The sequence below is a fragment of the Ambystoma mexicanum genome, chromosome 6q, assembly GCF_040938575.1.
Source record: "Ambystoma mexicanum isolate Mex_15411 chromosome 6q, UKY_AmexF1_1, whole genome shotgun sequence".
In the NCBI taxonomy this organism is placed as follows: domain Eukaryota; kingdom Metazoa; phylum Chordata; class Amphibia; order Caudata; family Ambystomatidae; genus Ambystoma; species Ambystoma mexicanum.
In genome coordinates, this window is record NC_090937.1 from 654256121 (window position 1) to 654282959 (window position 26839).

Here is a 26839-nt window from a genome sequence, read left to right on the forward strand (position 1 = left end):
ACACCAAAACAGGTACTTGTGGCGTTAGTAAATTACCTATGCCGAGTGAGGTATGGCGGTGGTGCTAGCGTCCGAATCTTGCTAGATAAATCAGTGGCATTTAACATGACTGCCAATGATTGTTTGGCAACAGCCCAATACGGTTTGGCATTAGTGGGGGGCCCTGTCCTCCAAAAGATTTGCTTGTTTTTACTTGCAAGACAAGTTGCCCAGCACAATGCAAGTGGTTATGAATCATTTTTGGCTTTCATTTATATCCCTAAGAGAAAGAAGGTATGCCCAGATGCGTTTGTTCTGTCACAGTGAAACAAGTGACACCGCACTGATGAAGCCTAACCAGGCTGACAGTGCGGGGGCTGCTTATGCTCCTGCCTGAGGGAGGGTTGGGGGCGTTGCCTAGCACCTCAGGCTCAACTGTTCTATTGATGGCAGGACTGAGACAAGAAGATTTACATATGACTGGACCCCTTCTGCAAAGGACGGCATAAGAGTCTCCCAATTGCAATGCCAGTGGTAATGATCAATTTAAAACCTGACATTCTTCACTTGTTGGACTAATTTCTACTGGGCCAATGGAAGTTCAGTCAACTCAACTGTCTCCTTTCGCTTCCATTGCAAAAACTGTCTCTTGTAGCTTGAACTCTATCTAGGTGCCCTGCGGTTCTCTGCCCTGTGGCAGAACTACGTTTTCCCTTTAAGCTGGACTTGAACTATGCAGACAATACTTGCTGATTGTCAGGTTGTGCAGTGTTCTTTTCAGTGAATCTCAAACGTTCAACTCTTCTTTATTGTATATTTATCAATGGATGAGGCTCACATTGTGGAAGCTAAGCAGCAGCAAGATGAAGTTAAGGTAGGGCTGGTGCAAGCGCTAGGTAAACTAAGCAGCTGCTTAGTTTGCTAGCCAACAAGGGGCACCAAACCACAGGTTTTGCCCTGTTATCAATTACAAAAGAGATGAAACCAATATGAGATTAACGTGGCTGCATGATGGCCTTGTGCAATTATGAGGTGCCCTTCTGCAAACCACAGTGCTCGCATATCCAGGTGTCACTAACTTAACAGTGGAAGCAGGGCTATTGCCACAGGTAGGATCAGGTGTGAGATGGGGTGGACTGTGGGATATATTGACCCATTCAACATCATTTCCACGCATCACCAAGCTGCATTTGCGCAAGAAAACAGCAAATGGCTGTGCTGGCTCCTGTACGCACCGGACCTCAAAACTGCATTTTGCAGCTACAAAAAGAGGACTGCACCGTCCTGCCAAGCACACCTCAGGCAGGATGGAACAAGGTGACACACTGAAAAAGAATGCCAGTGTGTTCTGAAACATATAAATGGAAAAAAGTGAAAAAGGCAGCACTGCTTTGCTGAAAACCCAAAATTCCCCTTCAAGATGAAACCTTTTCACCCTTTAAAAATGCTGCTTTGACGTTAATGCCATCTGTTTATTCTGAAACCACTGTGATTAAAAAGGCCCCGCCATGCCCAGGATATTGCATTGTGCCTCAGCAAAACCAGGTATAATTCTTGAATGACGGGCCCTGTCAAACCAACTCTGAGAGAAATCAACATGCAACTTCAATCATGCGGGAACACATGTTTATTTCTTTACAAAAAGTATCCCAAAGCTCAGCAGTTCAAAGAGACTAACTCTCTGAACCAGGTCAGTTTCAATGCACTTGTGCTTCAAATAAACTATTGCCTCGAAGAAAATAAGTTTGGCTGCAAAGACAGTGTGGGAATCCAGGAACTGCCAAACTGAATTTAAAGAAGGAAATGCCAGCAGTTTTCAACACGTGTAAAAATGGGCTTTTGCAAAACTAAAGGAGAAAATTGCTCATTTAAAAAGTAAACTTTTGAAGGAAAGCCTGCCATTACCTAGCAATGTGAAGGGGTTTGTGGTCGGTGATAATACACACAGGGGCTATTTTTATTCCACAGGTTTGTTTTAAGTCAGGACCCAAAATAAGAAAATAAAAATTTAAAACAAATGGGCTGAATTTGCAAGCTCCCAAAAAAAAACAGTTATTCCAGTTGCCAGCCCTGAAACTTCCCCCTAGGAAGGGAGACACCATAAACTTCCAGGACACGAAAGTGATAATTGCCAGCTTGAAAAACTTTGAATGGGCCAGGACAAAGACCGTTCACATGCTCGTCAGACATTCGTCTGTGCTCCAGGCTGGGACAACAGAAGTCCTGGGACACTAACCTGTCAAGTGGAGGGGGCCATAAAACCTTCAATCAAACTGGGAACCTCCACCCCACACAGGGCTCAAGTGACAGTTGGTTACAGCTGAAAAAGAAAAAAATGGTCCAGTGCAGGACAAACGAAGTGCCATTTGCTTCCAGAGACTATTTCATAAACAAACTGTAAAGACTTTTATCTCTGCAGCACAAATTAGTAAAAATGTAAAAGGTTTGCAGTTTTAAATATAATTTTATGGGCTTTCTTTTAAGACTTGGTAGAATTCATTGATACCTTGGGGACAGAAATGGCAAAATATGGCATAGTACCAGAAAAGCATCATGTTGCAAATGCACATTTTTGTACATACATCCCTTATGATAATCCACACCCATGTATAAAGTTATAGAATTTAGAGTAATATAAATCCTATTGAAAAGCGCAAAAAAACTGGTAGAAGGGCAAAACAAGGTCTCACGGACTGGAGGATTGGACTGCAAGGTGCTGGACATAATATGTAACCTGTGTATATTATTTGCTAAGAGATTGCAATGGTATAAATGTATGCTTGTGGCAAAAATCGGATTTTAGTTAAAGTAACTATGGGAAGTTTTTGGACATTGTAAAACTCACCTCATAAATCTGACATCATTTTCCTGAAATCCAACCAGCTGAGAGCGAGGCAGAGACCATCACCCTTGTCTTATCCCGTTGTTAGAGGCGTGTTTAGTTAACACTGCCCCAGTCATATACTTTGATGAGGTCACTAGGCATTATACATAAGAGTACCTGACAAGACTCTAGACGCTCTTCTTGACGTTCCTGCGCTGCATTCCTGTTCCATCCATCCAGATTCCTGATCCCAACTACAAGGCCAAAGCATTGCTGACCCTACTCCAGGGCCCACTTCAAAATCCAAGCGTTGCTGGTCCTGCTCCAGCAAGGCCTAATTTCTGAAATCCCACTGAAATTCCCAAATAACCAAAAGGGAAAGCTGTGGTGTTTTTGAGAAGCATCCTGATACCACCAACTGCATGCTTGCTGCACACCTGCCATCCAGCTGATCTTTAGTATCCAATGACCAGAATTGCCAGTCCAGTACCATCCGTTGACCAGAACTGCCCAGCTGTTTGCCAGGCGCGCTGCCGTGTAGTGACCAGAACCGTTGACTGTCCAAAATCCCAAACTAAGAGTGGACTGTGAGTATTTCACCACCCAGTAGAAATCCATAGCCTATCTTGGGTGGGATGACAAACCTGCGGATATTGGAAGGCGCTGATCTGAAGCCACGAACAGGCTAATCAGCACCACTGGCACCCGGACACGGGAGGACCAGCAATCAGCGCCTAATCAGAGCATACCATAGCACTTTATTGGCCCTGAAAAAGACTTAGGTCGAAACGCATGTAGGCTGCTTGCACTCACCAATGTTCAACAACTGGCGTTATACGCCGCTATGATGATTCTAAAATTGACTTGTGGAATTGCATAAGAAATAATAAAGCAAAAAAGTTACAAGCATCAATACGACTCGGATATGACCATGAATCAATACCTAAGCATAACTGCTACATTCTGGGACTATTGAACCCCCCCCCCCAGCGCCTTCCAATATCTGCAGGTTTGTCATCCCACCCAATCATTCATCCAATTGGGAACCCTGGAGTTGGTCCCCAGACGAACCAGGAGCAAGGCTGCAGGCTGACTCCCCAATTATCCCTAAAGAAAGGTGTGCAGAAGGTAGAGTCCCGACACAAACAACTCCAACCAACTGTAAACCATAGCCTATCTTGTCTTGGTCCTTATTGCACTCTCTAAGTCATCCTATCCTTATCCTGATAACTTGTTGAAACTGAGTCAGAATCATTCTTGCAACCATGCCCTTGATTTCTAGTGTTAGCGCCACGTTTCTTTTCATTTCTTAGAGCCTAAATCATTAACAATATTGTGTTTAAATAAATTAATTTTCCCTTAAGAAAAGGGGTACAATGCGTGAAGAGTTACAACTGCAGCGTAACTTTTATATTCATGGGTGGCGTTCCTCTTTTCTTAGCCATTAAATCTAGTTTAAGTAAGATTCGCCTTTCAATTTTAAAACCGATTCCTCTTTTCACTGCTCTATTTCCCTAAAAACGAACCTCACTTTACCTTCCATATCTCTCTCAATTTACCAGCTAGAGACTTTCACCCGTTTTTATTAAAAAACTTTTGGTTAATTTTAGGCGGGAATGAAAAAAATGTAACAGTCACACGTCATTTTGCTGCAATCTGTTTTAAGCTTTCCACTCATTTTGCGAATTGTTTGCTTTTGGTAATCCATTCTTTGTGATTGTTAGCATCTTTGCATTGTTGCTTTAGTGAGGAATTATATTTGCTTCAAGGTTTTTAACACACATTCATTATTTATCGGTCCATTTCCGAGTGTCATTTTATAACATTGAAAGGGGTTTACAACCCGTTTTTCTGTCTTATTTGGGGAGGGAAGTTCAGATTTGGATTCCGTTTCTTGCCTCTTTTCCTGATTACCTGCTGTGTCTGTTTATCCACTCAGATTTGATTATTTGTGGGCTGGCCCATTTTCGATATGAAGGGCATCAGAGGAAGAGGGGCGCATTCCTGAGATGCTCCAGCGCTAGTGGAGGGAGGAACCAGTGGCGAGGCCTCAACGCCAGAAGGTGAGGCATGCCATTGCTGGTAGATGTCATCACCCGTGGGGATCAAGTGAGAGCCCGGAGGCATGTAGGAGTGCTTTCCTTTTGGGATCTTTGCCAGTTTAAGAAACCAAGCCTCGTCTCATCGGAGCCAACAGCGTTGGGGCCAAAGCCATCGGTGCCTTGGTGAAACTGATGAGCATCATCAAAGGGAAGCTTTCCCACTCCTCTGCATTGCGGAAGTGGTACCTCCTCTTCTTGGAGGATGAAGAGTAATCATGAGAAGATCCGCTCATGGAGCGAGACCTCTTGCAGTGCTTATTCTCTTTCTCATTGTGCTTGAACGACCAGCGCTACGCTCCTGACAACCTCAATGAGACCAAGCAACTTCACCCCGCTCCTTGTGGAAATAGATGAAGAGTTTTGCCACCCTTGGGATTCATGCATTGACACAAATCACATTGTTGGGTATCGTGCTGCTCCCCTTGGAAGTAAAGATGAGTCCTGTGGGGATCCAACACAAATATGCGTCAACCGTAATCTGCACAATGTTTAAAACCTTAGGCTTTAGCAGGGTTGGCCATCCTCAATGAAGATAGTGTTCCCAAAGCGAACAGAGTGCATGGTAAAAAGGAACGGCGGTCATGGGCCACAGCTCTGTGATTTATACTCACCCCGGTGTCATGTCCGGCGCTGAGTGTTTATAAGCGTCGGGCAGAGCTGATGCGTGACTGCGCTGCACTCCTTGGTAGCGGAAAAGTTTCTAAAGAACAGCTGCATCGCGAATACTATATCATAGATAAAGAATCTGTGGGAGGATGAAATCCATTAGAACATGAGTTTTAAAGTGGAAATGATGCCAAATATTGCAGGCACATCCATCATGAAAGTGTGTTGCAAAATTCCCGAGTGTACCGTTGGTGACCTAGCATCTATTGGATTATTTCATTTTACCCTAAAGAACTAGGGCCAGCGGAAGATATGTAAGTGTGGGTGGGGTCTGTTTCAACATGATTGGAGGCACCATTTGGTTGCAGCTGAGAGAAACAGTCTGGGGGTGCTTAAATTACAATTGAATCACAAGAACGCAGCAGGGTGCAAATTGTCAAGGTACTGGCAGCCAGAGGGGAACTGAAGTACAGAAATGTCAGCCGAATCACTCTTAGTCAGCAAGAAGCTGTGAGAAACCAAAGGGTGTCTCACCTACTAATCACTGGGGATCTCTCACTCAGGTGGCCAGGAAAAGGCCATCACCTTTGGATCCAGACCCTGGGGGTGGACCAATGCAGGAGGATCACTTGGGTGAGGGGTCTTCGGTGAGTGGGGGTGAGGCGACCAATGGTGAGACGCAGTATTCCCCCCTTTCCCGTACACCTAACCCATCCTATTTTTTAGGATTCTCCAATGTCCCAACTCCCCCCCATGCTTTTTACACAAACACTGGGCCTAGGAAGAGGGCGACAGAGACTAAAGAGACTAAACCTTAAATATCACATTGGGCATGTCCCGCTAATCGGGTCAGGCAAAGTCAGTCACTTGACTTTAAGTACATACATATGATACCAATTAGCTCTCCTCACACAGATAAAAGGCAGAACATGGAGACACACTCTGATCAAGGTGGAACACGAGTTAGAGCAGAACTTCCGGGGTGAAGGCAAACCTATTGGAGCCGAGCGACGGACCAAGGGACGAGAGCAACGGGCCGAGGACCCCAGGCGTTTCCTGCAGGAGGTCCTTGCCTCCAAAAGGCAGTAAAAGACACATGGAGAAGGCCAAACCCCAGCCAAGAAGGCTGCATTGTGTTTCAAGGATGCCAGCAACCCTCCTGGGTGAACAGCAGGGTTGGAGAGGCGAGGCCAAGTCTGTGGTACTAACCTTGACTCGTGAATTGAAAAACTGTAAAGACAAGAAATAAACGCACAAAGTCGGTGAGTTGGCAAGGAATTTGAAAGACTGGTGCGTTTTAAGGAAAGATTGAAGTTGCAACATTATATTGCAATTGAAGGAGATGCGAAGAAAGGCAGACCTGTGAATTAACTTTGAAATAAGGATAACTGTGAAACCAGCGATACTAGGTAACAGAGTGGTCCGTCGAAAGGAAATAGGCCACTCGAAAGTGTCAGTGAAAGGTGAAATGTTTGTAGCGATAAAGTGAATGAACTGTAAAAGCAAAGTGATCAAAATATACCCAGAGAACTGAAGGGAAAGTCGAAGTGGTCCTACGGAAGTCTGTAGAGAAAGCCACGCACATTCGAAAGTCTTTGATTTCAGAAAACGGTCTGAGCATGACTGACGGAGAATGGACGTGTAATAAGTTAGGGGTATGGAACCCCTAAAGGATGTGAATTAAGCTTGGGAAAGGGAGCCCCTGCAAGTATTTTTTAAACTTTTGTTTTTAATGGTTTGAGCAGACTGAGGGAGACCTACGTGCACTTTTGCTTTAACAGGTCTGAGCCCGACAGAAGGGGACTGGCGTGAACTTTATTTTTGAACTGTGGTTTCAAAGTTGGAAAGAGACACTTTTTAATGTGGAAGGCCAGGCGGGCCTCATTCCACGTTTTTAACTGTCCTTGTATCAAGAACCTGAGCCAGAGTGTGTCATTGTACCTACGGGAACAAACTTACTCTGTGCTGTCCAACATGGGGAGGAGAGCCGACTCAGCCACATTTATTCTTATATTTGAACACTGATTTTCCTTTACATACATATTCTCCTTTACACACTTTTTGTACAAGAGATAAGGCAGGCATTAGGTTTTGTTAGTATAGGCCATTTTGATTTGACAGACAACTAGGACTGTTTTATTTATTAGTTGATGATCGAGACTGCTGGGCAAAGAAGAAGTTTTTCCAAACCCAGAAACTTTAATAACGGTTTTACAAATTATACCTTTTGTGTCAGTGTCATACTTGTGATACCATGGTCATACATGTGATATCATGCCTCTCCTACAGAGCTAATATAGACAAAACTGGAGTATAAAGGAAACAAGGTGAGAAGAATGCTGATGGATACTGAAAATCCAAAGCGTGAAGACGACGTGAAGGCGCTACAAAAGGCAGTAAGTATCATGTGCTCTGTAAAGCATACATTGAATGTCCTAAATTTAAGGTTTCTGTTGCTGTGCCATGAGACTGGCAACAAGAGGAAGCTGCTCAAGGCCCATTTCAACCGAAAATGATTGAAAGGCCCCGACGCCGCCACTGTACAGAACCTATTGGAAATTGTATGGCTGTTTACATAATTTTTCTCAAATATTGTCCTGTAAAATGTGCCATTTCAATCCACAATTTTAAAAGATTTCTTGGCCATGTGAAACACCCTAACATACCTTTGGTCGCATACAATTCTATCTCCATGCACTCTAATTCAGGGGAATATTAATACATCTCCTCTGGAAAAAAATACACAAGCCAGCACTGCCCTCGAATCATTCATAATAAACATGTCCCCCTCAGGAACTCCTCCATGCCTAGAGCACCAAAGGGTGCCTCTGTATGTCAGAGATCAGGTGGCATGACTTCCTGTAATGTCAGCGCTGTCAAAGGACATGTCACATTACTTATGTGATACTGTTTTCAGGTCTTTGATTTGGCTCACTGGTCCACTAGTCGACAAAAACGTAATGAACTAGCCCAACATTCAAAAAGGTTGCACAAACCTGCTTAAACATTACTGTCAATCGTAGGGAACAAGACACTGATGTCTTGTTGAAACCTATAAACATCACCAAGGGCCTCATTAGAAGTTAGGCAGTGTGGCTCAAAACAGTGGTAATGCAGCAGCAACGGAGAACTGGCATATCACTGCACCACCCAACTATGGTTTTGGTGATGGGGTGGAGGAAAAACCTCCTGCAAAATGCTGGAGGTAATTCTGCCACTGTACTGCCAAAAAGCGACCACTTCAGTGGAATTACTCCCGGCTGCAATTCGCCCACCTTCCAAATGTAGTCCAATGCACTCAATAATTGGGGATTAACCCAACCATATCACCACTTGTAATCCGGCGGTAATTCCGTCAGGCCAAGTGCTGGTAACGGTAAATTCGTTTGGTGGCATCTCAGCGGATTTACTGCTGAGATACCAACAAACTTGTAATTAGGCCCAGAGTTAAGAAAAGTACAATGTTTTTTTTAAACTGCTCAATTTATCCATGGTAACAATGGGACAATACATTATTACGTAGAGTCATTTTCATCCGATTAGGTATAGTTCACAGATTACATATTCTCCAGTACCTGTGGTGCATTAGTGATGGGCAGACAAATTCCCAAATCATTCACTGTGAGCTGGAGGAAAAGGGTGCCAAATGCCTGAGCAGAAGTCTGCTGGATTCCAGGTAGCATGTCTACAACTTCTTTCGTAGCCACATGCACATCCTTATTCAATGCCAACCGCTGTTCATTCCAATTATCGTATGCAGCCTTGTAGTTCAGCCAAAACAGCACGGCTGAAAAATAAACAAAGGTAAAGTGTATGTTAGGAGCAGTTGAGCGATCAAGGTTAGCTTTCAGAAGGGGATCAGAATAGCGAAGAATAAAGGGTAACAGAGTATTTGGTTGAATAAAATAATGTCCACAAAGAGATATACATGAGAAGTATACTTAATATTGTCTTTGAGAGGAGCGCTCTTCAGACTTGAGGCTTTCAATTACGGTCAGCCCCTTAGCAGTTTACCTTAGATTTCAACAGGAGCACGATTGGATCTATTATCCTCTAAGTGGCTAGTTAGTCTCCCGTAGGAGGTCGTGCAGCAGATAGGCTTCTGATTGGCTGAGGAGGAAACAGGCCCGGATGCTGTGTGCAGCCCCTTTTACTCCCTAAACCCAAAGTTTACTACAGAGTCAGCATTTGAAAAGGGGCCATGCTTCAGGATCACTCGCACAGCTTTCCAAAGCGAAGTTAAATGGTGGGATTCTTGACATGGGTATCATCAGAAGTTTTCAAGTGCAGCCAATCTGTGCTCATATTCAGAAGAGGTGGAAAGTCAGCGTGATGGTTCCTATTGTCCAGATGCACCTGACACTATGTTGGGGATTCTTCAACCAACCATGGCAGTTGACGAAGATGAGTTACCAGAAGATGCACTCCATGGAGTGCTCTCATTCATTTTGGGGTTCTTCTTTGGAGGAAGTTGACATTTCCCGAGTGTTTCAGTAGCAGCAAGTCTCAAATGCTTTTAGTTGCCAGTGTGCTCAGAGTTTTGTCCTCACACCTCTTTCTGTCATCTTAAGGGCAAGGGTTCATGAGGGCCTGTGATTCAACTGATCCTGTCAGGTGAGACAGCACCATACCTTGTCTCCCTATGGTAGCTACAGAACCAGTAGAGACACTAGGAAGGGAATTGGCAGGTTGCATGTTCAGGTAGGATCTTCTCACAATCCATTTTGTGTTGTTTATTTCATGATTTGGGATTTATCCCTTTGTGGTACAACATAAGGGGAGCGTTCCTTTACTGTTATGGAAAGTTGGGTCCGAGAAGAGAACCCAATCACAACGGTTAATTAATTGGTCACATTCAACTCCTCCCTTTTCCAGGATTTCTCTGTGTGGATTCAGGCTTCAAACCAGACATCATACACAAATTGGATGGCCAAGCAGGTGCAGGTAACTGCAACCCTTGAGGCAGGTGGTAGAAATTAAAATGTATATCTATATCTGTATCCCATTCACTCATTTGTAGGAAGATTGTCTGGCCACTGGACTTGGTGCTGGATTTTAGATTGGGTACTGCTGGAGGGTAAAGCACGCTGTAACCCAATAGTGTGGTGCCCACACAGTCATCTGTGAGCGGAAACTTGCATAGAGAACACAGTGGATATGATGAACCCTTAGGGGATTATGGACCGGCCCTCAGAGAGCACAAATGGAATTTGAATCTCTAATGAGGCCTCAAGGTTTTCTCAGTGAAAAAGGTTCCTAAACTGCCCAGGAAGAGTCCAAAAGAAAATGACAGAATGCATGCCCCAGAATGATCTCCATTGTGGAATCAAGAAAATCATGGACAAAGGAAAATTAAATATTTAACCAAGTTGAAAGAAAGTTGAAAGACATTTTTGCACACAAGTTAGTTAACATATCATCACATACACTGGTAAATTGTGACAAATCTATTAGTGTGAAAAGATATAAACTTGGTTGAAAGTAATACTTACCTCAATCCAGTTCTTGGACAACTGTTTTTAAATAAATAATTCATAATATTTGCTCTTGCATACAGAGCCATCTGATAAGCAAAGAAAGTAATCAACACATTATAAGAAGCACTATCCTTCCCTGACCTGGAGGTCTGACAAAGAACACAAGGTGAAAACACATTCACAGGGAAACATGGGGTATCTAAAAATAAAAAGATATCAATTAAATTGTCAATGAAATATTTGAACACTTGTCATGAGTCTTATCTTTTTGGCAATATTGGCTGAGGCGCTCAGACAAAAGACTAAAACAAATAGTACCCCAACGTAAGAGGTGCCTGTCTGGCAGTAGACTTACCCACAGTTGCCTAGTTCCCTCGAGGTACTCCAACTCTCTCCCTCCAAACCACCTCCAAGACCAAAGGTCCCCCTGGGCTCTAATGCTTCCGAACTTGGGCAAATAATGGTTGGGTCTAGGTATGGGTTGGAGGATGGCTTGTAGGGTATGGCACACTAATGAGGGAGAATGCGCAATCAAACAGTGCAAGAGGCTGGCATGAACATAGTCTGCCAGGGTTATCCCAAATCTAAAGGATAAAGTCCAAAGTCTGTCCCCTAGGCTACAACATAAACTAAGGTTCCCAAGCATCAGTCCAGAATGATGATCAGCTGACTCTCAGTTACAGGGAGCAAAGTGCCCCGCATACTTCTTTTCCAATATGTAAAAATGGCGAGGTAAGCCACAGTCCAGATGGTGTCTGGGGATCAGGCTTGTCCACATGGCAATGTTTGTTTGATGGCATATTGTATTGTATTCATCATTTATATAGCGCCCTTTCCCCATTTGTAAGGCCTCAATACGCTTTGTGGTTGGAACGCCCTCGGTGACCACAGTCCACGTGTGGGAAATTCTAAGAGTTCATTTAAAGATGCGTGTGTGCATTTTGTCAAGTAAGGACTTATGTGGGCTGGCTAGGTTCCAGTAAGCAGCCTGGAGGTCAGGCACATGGGTGGGTGCTGTTGGTGCTTTAGGATTGAGTGCTAGTGCCAGAGATTCAATGTCTGCCCAGCTAGACCGCAATTTTTCATAGGTTCTCGCTGTATACTAGTGGCAGAGGTGTTGAGGTATGTCAGGGGTTTCAGTGTGGACGACTATGCGAGCTGCTAGAGCGGCATAACATAGCCATAGATGCATTCTAGAGTGAGTGGATGGGTGGCCGTGCCTGTGGCCTGTGTCCACAGACATGGTGCAAGGTATACCTACCGTAAACTTGGGAGTTCATCTTCAATGTCGTTTTTCTAGGTCCAACGCGATTGGTTGGTCTCACCAGTTGTGGTCTCCCTAGATTGAAAGTCTGAGCAGTGGGAGAGGGGGATGGAGGGACGGGGTGATACATGGTTGTCAGTTAGAGGTTGGGGATGCGAAAATGTGTCACGGTGTGACGCTGCGAACGGCGACGGCCTCCGTGGTGGTATGGGTGGATAGGTGTGTGTTGGGTTTGGGCCAGTGTTTCTGTGCGTGTATCGACAGTATACAGTGCGAGAGGGTTTCAAGAGGATGAAGGGAAGAGCCAGGTCTTGAGGGGCCTTTCTGAATGCCAAGTGATTATCAATGTAGCAGATGTGCGAGGGCAGAGAGTTCCAGATGATCGGCACTTGGATGAAGAAGGATCCGCCCAGTCTGGAGGAGTTGTAATGTGGGACAATTAGGAGAGATGCTGTGCCAGATCTGAGTGAACTTGACGGATGGTAGTGATTGACTCTGTCTTGGACGAATTCCGGGCCGGTGATGTGGATGGCCCAGTGAGTGATGCACATGGATTTGAAGGTTGTGCATCGGCCAATAGGGAGCCAGTGGATGACTCTTAGTGTAGAGCTGATGTGCTCTCTGGGAGGTAAGCTAATAAGGAGGTGGGCCTCGGTTTGGATTCTTTGCAGTTTCCTTAGCTGAAACGCTGGTGTGCCTAGGTAAAGGCAGTTTGCATAGTCCAAGCGGGAGAGGATGATGTAGATGATGGCAGAGAAGCAGTGAGGATAGAAGATGCGTAGATGGAAGAAACAGGTTCTGGATACGGAGTTGATGTGTTGGGAGAGGGATACATCCATGTCCAGTGTTCATTTGAGGTTTTTCACTGAGGTGGAGGTTTGCCAGTGGGGGGCTAGAGATTGAGATCGGGGAATAGTTTGGGGAAGGAGCGCTGTTTACCCCGGGGCTAGGGTTTCCATTTTCCCAGGATGAGGTGGTTAGTCATCATCCAGTAGTCCATATCCAAGAGACATGATGACAAATCTGGATGGTTGGAGCCTGGCGATTTTGGAATAATAAGGATGATCTGGGTGTTGTCTGAGTAGTTGTAGCAGGTGAGATTATGGGAGTGGATGAGTGCAGGGAGTGGGTTCAGATAGATGTTGAAGAGGAGGGGAGACAGGGATGCTACTTGTGGGATCCCTTTTGGTACTGGTTGTCAGGTAGTAGTGAAAGGGTGCAGGAGCAGGATTTGTGAGCGAATAGAAATGAAAGAGAGGGCAGTGACTTTGTCTCCTAAAGAGTGTAGCCTATCTAGGAGAATGGTGTGTTCAAGGTGTGTTCAATGGTATCGAAGGCGGCAGAGAGGTCAAGGAGAATGAGTACAGCCAACCTTCTGCATCTGCTGTTCTTTTTAGTTCGTCCCAGACGGACACTAGGGAGGACTCCATATTACGCAAAGCATGAGGTGACAGCATCCATCAATACAATAGTCAAGCCTTTCCATACCCTTACTTTTAAGGTGAATGGGTCTATTAGCTGTAGGTACTCCTTCACCTTACGTGGGTACTTCCATGTAGAATTTACAGGCATTCTAGCTAGTTCTCAGTTCTCACTTTCATTATCTAGGAAGCCTTTATTTTTTGGCTGGTGGTCTTGCTGTTCTGCCAATCTCTGGATTACAAGTCTCAGTTGGCTGTCTCCTTCAGTTTCAAGTTATTATTGTTCTCAGTGACGAAGAAGGGGTTCTGGCCACCAGTCTGTGAGCTTCGGACAAAAGGTTTTGCCAATTATGTTGTACCTTTGCCCTCACTCCAACTATGGCTCCATTAGCTAGCACGTTCCCTTTCTGTAAATGGCTCTTGCTCTGGTCTCTCTGGTCATTCAGGGCTGCAGCAGCACTGCCTAAATAATCTTGTTTCTCCACACACTGCACTAACGTATAGTATTTTGCCCATCCTCTCTGTTCATCTCCCACTCTATGAGGTTTCTCTTCTAACCTTTTATTGCGATTTTCGATTGAAAGATTGTGTCAAGTCAGGTCCTGATTGCTGGGTTAGTTTCTCTCCCTTAATCGATATCTTTGAATGCCCGTCCCCTCCAGGTCCTCCTCCTCCCCACTGCGATCAGTGTGGCCACTTTAAAAATTAAGTGTCAATCCTTGTGCGGCAGTGACTACAGCACTGCAACTGTAGATTATAAAGAGGGGTGCTGCCACCTTAGAGACAAACTCACAAGTGGCAGGCGCCTGACTCATGCGAGCTACACAAGGACATAGTTAAAACCTCTGTGCACACTGCTCCTTTGGTTCACAACTCGCGAATAGGCACTACGGATATCTGCTCTCTTGCATTGTTTTCAACGGTGTGTTGGTAGACACCCATAGCTTGCAGTCTCCTTGATTGTTCACTCTGAATGTGCAGTGCTTCTGCAATGTGATGGAGGCCATAACGACTCTCAGGAACTCTCTGGCAACAAGGTGGGGGGGTTCTGTAACTACCATGCAAGCATGCTTACAAGCAATGTAGGTCTGTATTAATTAAGGAGACATATTTGGGTCTTCATACTAATTGAATGCAGGTGCAAGCATCAGAAGACAAAATGTTGACTACGCATGCAGCTGGGTGACCATGCCTTTCCTAGATAGCAAGCTTGAATTGACAGAAAATTATAGATCAAACAAATGTGAGGGTTTCGGGGTACAAAAGGTGCTTGATGCACCATTGCAGCAAGGCCCTCTACAATCCTGTGTTGATACCCAGTTAGGGACACAGGATGATGGCACGCTGTATTGAATTTTGAAAGCTTATCATGTACCACCCCACATGTCTTGATCACCAGAGGAGAGTTCAGGGGGCAGAGTGGTGTTTGTTTGATGAGATCTTGGGTTTAGACAGGACATTTCAATAAAGTGGCTAAACTTAGGTGGCTGGGATTACAAGGGTAACATATCACCAAATACTCTGATTGAGAATTCCCTCAATTGACAGGTGTTGCAAACTGCTGGAGGTGTGGAAATCTCTCAGAGAACTAGGTGTGTGAGCATCTAAACTCAAAATTACATAACTAGAAGTGTTTCACTTTTGTAGACTCAGAAGAGGCAGAGCCTGTTCTTCAAAAATCGAGATCAGACCAAGAGTTAGAAATGGAGCTCCCTACCCGTGGGACCAGAGCCTATTGGGTTTATAGTCTTCCTTTGTTTCGACCATGGTTGGAATAACTGAGCCTTCGTACCTTGGTTTCTTTTGCTATTCACAAGTTAGTGGTGTGGCAGAGGAGGATATTTAATTGTGGAATAAAGATTGCTGAGATGTAATTATGTTGTCAAGTTTATGGGGTACCCTAATTGTTAGGTAGAATTTCATTTATGTGCAACATTCTCTCCACTTGTGAATCACCGAGCACTTTTTGCTGGACTCTTGGATTTTTGATCAGTTTTCCTGAGTGGGTTGGAACTATCTTTCCACATTCACTCTGTCTTTTACTCTACCTCTAGGAAACTTTTTCAACCCTTTTGGTTGTGTCTTTTTGTATTGTATTGTATTGTATTTTGTTATTTATATAGTGCTCTTTCCCCACTTGTGTGGCCTCAATGCGCTTTTTCCTTGGTTGAACACCCTTGGTGACTGTACTCGATGTGGTTAGAGATTCTAGGGGATTAGCGTAGATGTGTGTGTGCATGTTTGCCATTCTAAGACTTGGGTGGCTGGCAAGGCTCGACTAAGCGGCCCAGAAGCGGTCAGACACGTGGGCGGGTGCTCTTGAGGTTATAGATAGATTGCTGTTGTTGGGAGAGTCTATGTGAGTCCAGCTATACCGGGTGGTGGTCGATGTATGCTAGTGGCAGAGATGTTGTACGTCAGGTGTTAGTTTGGATGGTTATGTGTGAACTAGGCCAGATGTGCTTAGCCGTTCACGTGTTCCATCGTGCAAGAATGTTTGGCAGTGCCTGCGCCTGTGTTCAAGCTAGTGGTGTGAACAATACATACCGTAGGCTGCGAGAGTTGCTCGTTTGTCGGGTCTAGAATTGAGAGTCCATCGGCTAGACTAAATACAGCGAACTAACAATGCAAGTTGTGTACAGGACTAAACACATCTAGATTTGAGAATCCTGTATAGTGGGAGAAAGGCCCACACCCAACAATGCAATTTGTGTACAAGACTAAAGACAGTGACCTAACAATGCAAGTTGTGTACGGGACTAACACAGCTAGATTTGAGAGTCCTGTACGCCTAACAGAATGGTTGAGTACAATACTGAGCCCAGCTAGGTTTGTGAGTCCTGTATAGTGGGAGAGAGGCCTACGCCTAACAAAACAGTTGAGTACAATACTAAAAACAACTATATTTGAGGGTCAATTGAGTAGTTGAGTACAAATGCTAAGCACAGCTAGATTTGAGAGTCCTGTATAGTGGGAGAGAGGCCTACGCCTCGCAAAGGGAACGGTACTGAAACCGCCCTACTAGATTTAAAGAAATAAATCAACCATTTCCTCGACAAGGGCAAGCCTGCTCTTCTCCTCCTCCTAGACCTCTCAGCGGCGATCGACCTGGTTGATCACAACACCCTCACCAGCCATCTTGCACATGCTGTGCACTTCTCCAATCAAGCTGCAACCTGGTTCCCCTCCTTCCTTAAAGGCAGAGCAATGAAAGTGTTCTCCAATATTGCAAATGCAGAGCCCACTATCATTCATTGTGGTGTTCCTCAAGGATCTTGCACTGCACCCACCCTTTACAATCTTTTAACTAAGCCACTCTTTGATAAGCTGGATGCACTTGGGATCACATATACAAACTATGCAGATGATACCCAAGTGCTCCTTCCTCTGACAGGGATCTATCACCAAGATGCCACTACCTTACAGCTAATCTACTCCACCATCCAAGCTTGGATGGCCACAAACGGTCTCTGCCTCAACAGGGACAAAACTGAAATCCTCATTCTTGGTCAAAAGTCCACATTAGCCACTCTTGACTCGCTCTACTCAAACATCTGTATCGATAACTGTGTTATCCCAGTCCTATCTTCTGTTAAAACTCTAGGAGTCCACATTGATGCCACACTGTCTGTGGATAAGCAAGTCAGTGCTATCGTCTCTGCCTCCGCTCTGAGTACCAAACTTATTAACGCCATTAAACCGTTACTAACCAAGGACAATTGCCTCTCAATTGCCAGAACTACTATAGGAGCCAAATTGGACTACTGTAATGTACTCCTGGCTGGCATATCAAAGAAAAATTTAACGAGACTCCAAACCACACAAAATAACGCACTCGGAGCAGCTCTTAGTATACCGAAAAGAGACCACATCACACAAGCAAGAAAGACGGCTCACTGGCTCCCACTCAAAGACTGCATCACATTCAAAATTCTTGCAACCACACACAAATGTATCAACCTCTCGGCACCATCATACTTATCAGACACACTCTCCAGAACACACTCTACAAGGCCTACCAGACATTGCTACACTAAGCAGCTCAGGGTACCACGCATCAATAAAGCTAAATCGGGAGGAATAAGCTTCCCTTATCTTGCTCCTAAGCTATGGAATGCGCTCCCTACTGCTCTCAGATCTGAAACTTCTCTCTATGCCTTCCGCAAAAATCTTAAAACGGCCCTCTTCAACTAACCATCTACACGCTTTAAATGGATATTGCCGCTATTAGCAGTCTATCTAGTCCTAGCATGCTCGTCTGTCTTCTTTGTGTGTATCTAAGCTATGATCACTTCCTGATGTAACAAAGCCATGATCACCCACTGTAACAAGCGCTACGATGCCCTTGGGCTGTTGTGCGGTCAACAAATGTGAATACATAAATAAATACGCCTAACAGAACAGTTGAGTACAATACTAAACACAGCTAGGTTTGAGAATCCTGTACGGTGGGAGAGAGGCCTACACCTAACAATGCAATTCGTGTACAAGACTTAACTTAGAGAAATGCTTTCCTCCACCTTTTAAGGCATCTGCAATTAATTATTGCAGCACGCATCACTTTCTGTGACATGTTGCTGAGAGCTCTTTGAGCTGCCGTTTTTAATTTCCTTGTGATAGCTACTGTTTCCAAGGATGGGGGGATACCGCACACCCAACATTATGTAGCGTGCTGAGGGAATACAATGTGTTCCTTTTTCCACTTCTCCTGTAACTTTATAATTACAGTGAAAAGTTCATCTGTGTGGCTGGTGGCAGTGGATATTTTCTACCGATTATTTGTGAACTTACACGCAGGCTGCTGTTGCTACTGCGGTAAGGGACCCATTGGTCACCATTGTACTAAAATGGTGCCGGTCTTCTTTTTGCGCCAACTCTTCATGACTTGTCCTTTCTTGATCCTTCTTCTGCCGTCCTGGGTGGGGAAACGTCCTGCTCACCCTTTTGTCTTTGCCGAGCTTCCATTTGGGAAGCCCAACCCAAAGGCGCCAGCGTGTCTGGGAGGACAGGAAGCAGGGAGCACACCGAATATCAGCAGGTCTTCATCCACCAATATTGATTAATTGATAGATAGGTTATTTATAATGCGCCTATAGACAAGTGTTTCAAGACGAACCAGGCAGGGAGGGTAAAACAAGATAAACAATCCTACTAGGCCTAGTATCATTCAGACTGTGCAAGTGCGCAGACAAGAAGTGCAGGCAAGAGAAAGGGGGAAGAAGTGCACCCAGTGCAACAGGGCGTGGGTTAAGCTCAAGGAAGGCAGGGCCTCCAAGGGAAGCAAGCCCCGGAAGTGCAAGGGATGCCAGGTGGTAGTGCAGGGGGGCCCAAAGGCAAGTGCCAGGGGCTGGACGGGGGGTCAGGGGGTAGGTGTCCTACATGACTCAGAGGAGCACCAGGCAGCCAGTCAACGTAACTGAGAAGGAGGAAGCAAAGGATAGCAGAGGGACTGCAGAGAGAAAAGGAGGAGCGGGAAAGGTTAGCAGGGGAGAGGCAAAGAGAAGGAAGGGGGGGGGAAAGGAAGGTCTTGGAGCTTCCAGAACCCTAAGGCGATCTGGCTCAAGGCAGAAAGTGGAAGGGAGGCCATTCCAGAGGGAGGCACCTGCAGAGGAAAGAGATCTGCCACCCAGTCTCTGCTTGGAGAAGCGACTCACCATCCGAGAATTTGAAGTAGATGAGCGGTGGGCTCTGAAAGGAAGGTACATAGGAAGAGAGCGCTGGAGATAGTACGGGCCCTGGTCCCAGAAAGCCTTGTGGACAATGCAGAGGGTCTTGAAGTTGATCCTTGCAGCCACCTGGAGCCAGTGGAGGGATTTCTGAGCCGGGAAGATGCAGTCCCTGGGTTTGAGGCCAAAGATAAGTCTTGCAGTTCTGTTTCGGATGAGCTATAGAGGGCGGAGGGTAGAGTTTGGTAGATTGAGACAGAGTCTGTTGCAATAGTCAAGCCTATAGAGAACCAGGGCTCTGGAGACCCTGAGGTTATTTACCTCACAAGACAGTGAGAGCACAGGGCCAAGGGAGGCCGTCCAGAGTGAAAGGGGAAAAGCGGGAGCAGGGGTCCCAATGAGAAGGATCACCATCTTACTGGCATTAAGGCAGAGATCATTAGAGGCGCGCCATACCTAATAGCGGAAAGACAGTCAGGGATAAGCGAGGAGGAAGCCGAGGGTAGCCTGAAAGAGAGCTGTGCGTCATCTGCATAACAGTGAAAGCTAGAGGTAAAGGTAGAGCTCAGGCGGGCCAAAGGGCCAAGATGGACATTGAAAAACCAGGGCAAGAAGATAAATCCCTGGGGAACACCACATGTTGAGAATTTGATGGAGGAGAGGAAGGACGCAAGTTCAACCTGGGAAGGTCGGTCCAAGAGGAAAGAGGATGGCCACGCCAGAGCCTGATCCATGATGCCCAGGATATCTCAGACAAGTGATCAGGATGTTGTAGTTCACGGTGTCAAAAGTGGAAGAAAGGTCGAGGAGGATGAGGACAGAGGGAGAGTTAGAGTCAAGGTTAGAGAGCAAATCTTCACAGGTGAGAGCAGTTTCCGTTCCTCGGGCTGCTCTGAAGCTGGACTGATGTTCATGGAGACAACCAACAGATTAAGTGTGGAGGGTTAGCTGGGAGATCACCAATTTCTCCTGGAGTTTGCGCAGGAAAGGAGCGATAGAATTCAGGCAATAGTTTTCCGGGATGGAGGGGCCGGCAGAAGGCTTTTTGAGCAGGGTGTGCACAAGAGAGTGCTTGAGAGGAGAAGGGAAAACTACAGTGGCGAAGGATTGGTTGCAAGGCTGGAGTGAGAGAGTCAATGTTGTTCTGAATGGTTCTGGAGGGTCAGGGACACACCTGTTTGGATGAGACTTTCATAGATTGGACTTGTCTGGAAACCTCATCAGGTGTGACAGGAGAGAGGGAAGAGGGGAGTGGGGGGGGGCAAAGGGAGGCCTGAGAGAGGTGAGGGAGGGAGGGGCACAGATGAGAGTGAGGAGAGGATGTCCTGAGGTTTAGTGGTGAAATGAGAGGCCAGGGCCAAGCAGAGGGCATGGGTGGGTGAGGTAGAGGAAGATACTGCAGTATGATTGGCCAGCTCCTTTTTTTCAGAGAGGATGGAGAGTCAATGTTGCCTTTGGAGTAGGCGGCAGGCCAGTTTGCCAGAGGGTGAACCTGAAGCTCCCCATTTCCGTTCAAATGCTCTGCACTTGCGTTTCAGGGCGGCCAGGTCAGAGTCCTACCAAGAATTGCACTTTTTGGCAGGCTTCTGGCAGATCCTCATGACAGGGGCAAGGATGTCAAGAGTGTTGGAGATGGAAAGGTGAAAGTTGGAAAGGGCTGTGTCAGGATGGGAGTTAGCCGCAGCAGTAGGTGGAGGAGAGTAGGTAGAGGCTAATGCTGCCACTGACACTCTCTTCATGGGTCGGATGACCGTGCAGGAGGGTGGCAGTGCTGGGCGGGCCATTGCCAGGGTAACAGGAAGCTTCACGTGAGAATAAAGAAGAAAGTGGTCAGTCCAGGAGAGAGGAGTGTGAGAGGGTTCAAAAGAGGGATGTCAGAGGAGATGAGAGTATCCAAGGTGTGTACGGCAGAGTGGGTCGGACCATAGGGTAGAATGGAAAGGGAGAGCCGCAGAGTGTGTGGAAAATTCCTGAAGAGTCAGTAGAGTCCCGGTGGATGTTGAGATCCCCAAGGAGGAGAAGCTGGGAGGTAGAGCAGAGGCGAGAAGAAGTGAGGTCAGCCCATTCAGAGAGGAAGAGGGTGGCCTGGCCAGGAGGCCTGTAGAAGGTGACCAGAGTCAGAAAGGAGCTAGGAGAGACAGAGAGCCGGAAGACCCGGCATTCAAAGGAGGAGTAGACTTGAGTGGGAATGATGGAGACAGGAATCCACTCAGGAAAGATCAGGGCCACTCCGCCTCCAGGCCTGTTCGGCCTGGGCTCGGAGAGGATCTTGTAGCCCACAGGGAGAAGTGTGTCAAAACTCAGTACAGAGCTGGCCTTGAACCATATCTCTGTAAGAGCGAGAACATCTACATCCAGCAGTTCAAGGAGGTGGCAGATGTCAGAGGAGTGTTTGACAGCAGTGACAGTTTAGAGGTGCAGTGTGGAGCAGGCTGCCACTTTTGAAAGACTTCCGGGGAGGGGTACAGGTGGCAGGGGTCCCTGTACTACAACTAAACAACCCAAAGTCCCATTCCACCACCACAATGATCACCTAATTTAATCACCATACAAGTGTGCATCCGGAACCGAAAAAAAAGCCCCCATTTCTTAGGACACTTGAAACTTTCACAGGGGAAGGAATAAGTCACTTACCTGTAAATCCTGGTCTCCAGCATGGGGTTTGCATGGATGCACATGCTCATGACTATTCCCCTGCTGGGAATCCTCTGTAAAAGTAAAGCAGTTTAGCTATAAACTAAAAGCTGCTCGTCTTCTCTATAGCCTATCAGTGTCACTTTGGGTCATACTGCCTCAACCAATAACACTCGTCCTCCTAAGCTCCACCCCCACTGGCCATCTTCAGATTTGGCTGAGCACGTAAAGTGGAAGCATGAACGAAGCATAGCCAGAGAGGGGAAGGAGAGAGGGTTCACATGTGAATCCATGCAAGACCCATGCTGGAGAACAAAGGTTACAGGTAAGTAACTTGTTCCTTCTCCAGCATGGGGTCTTGCATGGATTCACATGCTCATGAATACGATTACACAGCAGTAGATACACACAACCATGGGAGGTGGCAAGACGCACAGAAGCAATACACTTACCCCTGAAACAGACTCACCTCAAGCAAACAGGTTGTGTAGGACTGCTTGGCCGAACCAGAACTCCTCCCTGTAATCCCTGTTTACACAGTAGAACCTTGTGAAGGTGTGGGTAGACCTCCATGTAGTAGTCCTGTAGACGTCGAGCAGGGGAACACCAGAGAGAAACGCTGTAGTCGCAGCGATGGCTCTGGTGGAATGGGCTCTCGGCCGGCCTGGAAGCGGTCTGCTAGCTTGATCAGTTGGAGCGCCACCTGGAGATGGAAGCCTTAGATAGGTCTTCCCATGTCCTATTGGTCCAAAACTGATGAAAATCTGAGAAGTCTTTTGAATGTCCTTCGTGCGTGCAACATAGAACGTCAGGGAACGCGCAAAGTCCAGCAAATGCAATGCCCCCTCAGCAGGCGAAGTATGATTAACGAAGACGACTGGTAGATCCAAAGGTTTGTTTAGGTGAAAGTCCGAAGGAATCTTTGGCATGAAGGAAGGGTGAGTTTGTTGAACCACCTTAGAAGAGTGAAAGGACAAATACGGAGGTTTACAGACAAATACGGAGGTTTAAAGGCGAGAGTCTGCCTCTGCCCCACTCGCCTGACCGAGGTGATTGCCAACAGCAAAGCATTCTTTCATGACAAACTTCAGAGGAGCCCGATGTAGTGGTTCAAATGGGGGCCCCATCCGTTTCTACAGTACCAGATTCAGTTCCCATGCGGTGGCAGGGGCCTGCACTGGAAGAAACCTTCTTAAGAGGCCCTTGAGGAACTCCTTAACGAGACTGTGTGACCACAGGGAGAGCTTGCCTGGAGCCCGGGTGTACTGGGATATGGCGGCCAGGCGGACTTTGATAGATGCATGAGCAAGGCCGGCCTTGGTCAGCGAGAGCAGGTACGGGAGAAGATGCAGTACTGTAAAACACAGTTGAGTTATCTCCCGTGGCGGGCACCACACTGAAAAATGCGTCCACTTCTTGTAGCACACTAGCATAGAGGTGGCCCTGGCCTTGGCTAGAATGTATTTGCATTCTAAAAACAGTGAGAAGTGACCAGACTCTAGGGCTACAGGAGCCAAGCAGGATTGATCCGCCTTCTCCAGCGAGGAGGTCCGGAAGTGGGTAAGGTCTGAGTACAAGATCTGCCTGGGCCACGCCGGTGCAATGAGGATCCTGTTGCTGTGGCAAAGTCTGTGTGTGTTCATCACACGTAGCAACAGAGGAATCAGCATTAATGCATACAGGAAGAAGCCCTCCCATGGGAATGAGAAGGCGTCTCCCAGACTCCTGGCGTGAGGATACCTATTGGCAAACCTTTGGTACTTGGAGTTGGCCGCTGTGCAAAACAGGTCGATCTGAGGGTGACCCCACTTCTTGAAGAGGTGGGATTCCTGCGCTTGCTGGATCTCCCATGCATGACAGGAAAGCAGCTCCATGCTGAGAGTCTCTGCAACAGTGTTTTGAACGCCTGCCAGGTGAAATGGGACAAGAAACATTTGTTGAGCAATGGTCCAGCACCACTGGTTCTGCGCCTCCAGAGAGCGAGCAGGGGAGCGCATCCCGCCCCACTTCTTGATGTAAAACATGGTGGCGGTGTTGTCAGTGAAGACCCGCACCACTTTCCCCTGGAGCTGAGATTGAAAAGACTATTGCGACTGTTGCTTGGTACACAGTTATCTTAAAAGGAGCTCCCTGCGAGCGATGTGGGGGAACTGACCACCAATAGAGGGCTTGCCGGAATGTCTGAGTGAGGATGATCTTGTCGGTCCATGTGCCGGTGACTTGTCGTCATCTGGCATCCAGAAATTCCTGAAGCGGTCTCATCTGCAGTCTGCAAAAGGGGACCAGATGAATGCAGGAGGACATCATTCCCAGGAGAGACTTGATGGACCGATTGTAGCAACGGAAGCTGTGGACAGCCGGTGGACCTTCCACAGGATGGCATTCAGTCGCTAGACATGAAAGTGTGTAGAGGCGAGCACCCAGGAACAGTGGGTTCTGAGATGGCACCACGTACGACTTCTGATAGTTTCTAATACTTTGAGAAATCCAGAGAAGTGAGGGTCTGGATGGCCTCCATGGTGTGCTGGATTGCCAGTGTGTGAGCTGGATCGGATGAGCCAATCGTCCAGGTAAGGATGGAGTTGGACTCCTTTGCGGCGCAAGTGCGTTGCCACCGGGGCCAAGCAATTGGTGAATACCCTTGGTGGCCGATTTGAGGCCAAAGGGTAGGGCATTGAACTGGTAATGGCACCCTGGATGACAAAACAGGGGAACTTCTGGTGTTTTCGATTAATAGGGATGTGGAAGTACGTGTCCAGCAGGTCGAGGGTCACCAGGAAATCTCCTTTATCCAGCTGGTCGAGCATGTGCTGCAACGTGACCATCCAGGAACACGTACATGAGTGGAACATCCCAATCAACCACAAACAGGTCCCCTAGAGCGCCTCTTTGGGGAAATTCCCTGAAGCAGAACTGTTCGCACTTCCGATTGACACTGCTCGTGAGGGGTTCCACAAAGGGCGAAAATCTCCAGAAAGACTTCCTGAGCAAGCTCCCACTCGTGGGAGCTCATGCTCTGCCTGCTCAGAGCATCCGCTGCTGTGTTTTCTTCTCTGGCTAGATAACTACCAGAAGAGAGATTCCTTCTTGTAGGGCCCAGAACCAGAGCTGCATTGCCTCTCTGCACAGGGTCAGGGAACCCACACACCCCTCTCTTGTTGAGGTAGTGCATGGCCACTGTGTTGTTTCTCATTATCAGGAAATATCTTCGCCGTATAGAGGGCAGAAAGGCCATCAGCCCTAGTCTGAGATTGCCTTTAGCTCTAAAAGGTTGATGTGAAGTCTGGACTCCGGAGACCAGTGTCCGCTGACTGAAAGATCCTTCATGTGCACTCCCCATCATGTGAGGGAGGCACCTGTCACAATGGTCATCTCTAGTCAAGGTTGCGAAAAAGGTTCTCCTTTAATAACATTCTCTCGGCAGACCCACCACAGGACATCCTGGGCGACCATTGTTGGGACCTGGAGAAGGTCAGTCATTCTGCCGGAGAATTGATACCACTGGGACCAGAGAGCCCACTGAAGGGATTTCATTCTCAGGTGGGCTTATGGCAGAATGCAGGATGCCATGAGGACGAGCATCCTCAGGAAATCGAAGGCCGGGAGATGTTGCGCAGTCTGAAATCTTTTAACCATCTGCGAGATGTTGAGCCCTCAACTCGGGAGGCAAGGCTTTTCCTGAGGCTGAATCCAGGACTGCCCAAATAAATTGAAGTTTCTATGATGGTGTCAAGTGGGACTTCTTGAAGTTTAGGGAGGAGCCCAGGTCATGGAGGAAGTGGCAAGTGTGACTGAGATGATCTTGAGCCTTCTCCACAGAACAAGCCCTGATCAACCAGCCATCCAGATAAGGGTAGATGTGAATCCCTTCCCTCCTTAGACTTGCTGTCAACACTGCCATAACCTTGGTGAAGACCACTGGGCAGAGGTAGCCTGAACTGCAAAACCTGAAACTTATAGTGAGAACCGCCAACTGCAAACCTCAGGTACTTCCTGCGCTTCTGATGTATGGGCACATGAAAGTAAGCATCCTCAAGTTCCAATGACACCAACCAATCCTGGAGACAGAGGACCTGAAGGATCTGCGAAAGAGTTACTCATCTTGAACTTATCCTTCTTGAGGAACTTTTCAAGCATCTCAAGTCCAAGATGTGTCGCACTCATCCGTCCATCTTGGGGATTAGGAAATAGGGAGTGTACCAACCCTGGTTTCTCTGCGCTGCAGGTACCAGCGCTATTGCACCTTTCTCCAACAGGATAACTTCCTGTTGAAGGAGCAGATCTGGATCCAAAGAAGACAGGTCTCTTAAAAGGACAATCTGGGTGCTTCTTTATAAATGGGAGGCAGTAACCGTAGGTCACTGTTTATAGCACCCATGCATCTGAATTGTTTCCTCGCCAACTCTGGAGATGTTGTGGCAGCCTGCCTCCTACCACAGACTTGTGGGTGAGGGAGAGACTTTGCTGACCCAGCCGCAGCTGAGGGCAATACAGAGGGTTTTGCGCAAGGGGTTTGACCCCCTCTGCATCTGGATCCTCTTGGTGTCCTTCTCTGACCTCTTTGAGAGTATTGTCTGTTAGGCAGAATCCTGTGCAGTTCCCTTGGGGAACACTGCAAAAAGAGTAAGCAGTAAACCCAACTGGTAGCAGTCTGTACCACCCATATTTACCTGGTAGCTGTGGCTGAGCAGTCAGACTTCTCTCAAGAAGAGTAGGGCAGTATATAGAGTATACACAATAGGGCTAAAAACACAGTAGAGCAAACAAACACTGACCAGAGCTTTGTATAAAAAGTATATAATTATTTATTTAAAACACACTTTAGGCAATATACTAGCACTCTAAATCAAAAGCAAGTTAAAACAC

At 46.7% G+C, this 26839-nt stretch overlaps 1 protein-coding gene across 11 annotated transcripts in view; it reads right to left on the bottom strand.

Annotated features, from left to right (window-relative positions):
* BLTP1 (bridge-like lipid transfer protein family member 1) overlaps positions 1-26839 on the bottom strand; it is a 2946455-nt gene that overhangs the window by 676811 nt on the left and 2242805 nt on the right. For all 11 annotated transcript variants that reach the window (XM_069631149.1, XM_069631145.1, XM_069631146.1 and 8 more), the window contains one exon: positions 9087-9298. In XM_069631149.1, the coding sequence (XP_069487250.1) occupies positions 9087-9298 (212 nt within the window). The remainder of the gene's footprint in view (positions 1-9086; positions 9299-26839) is intronic.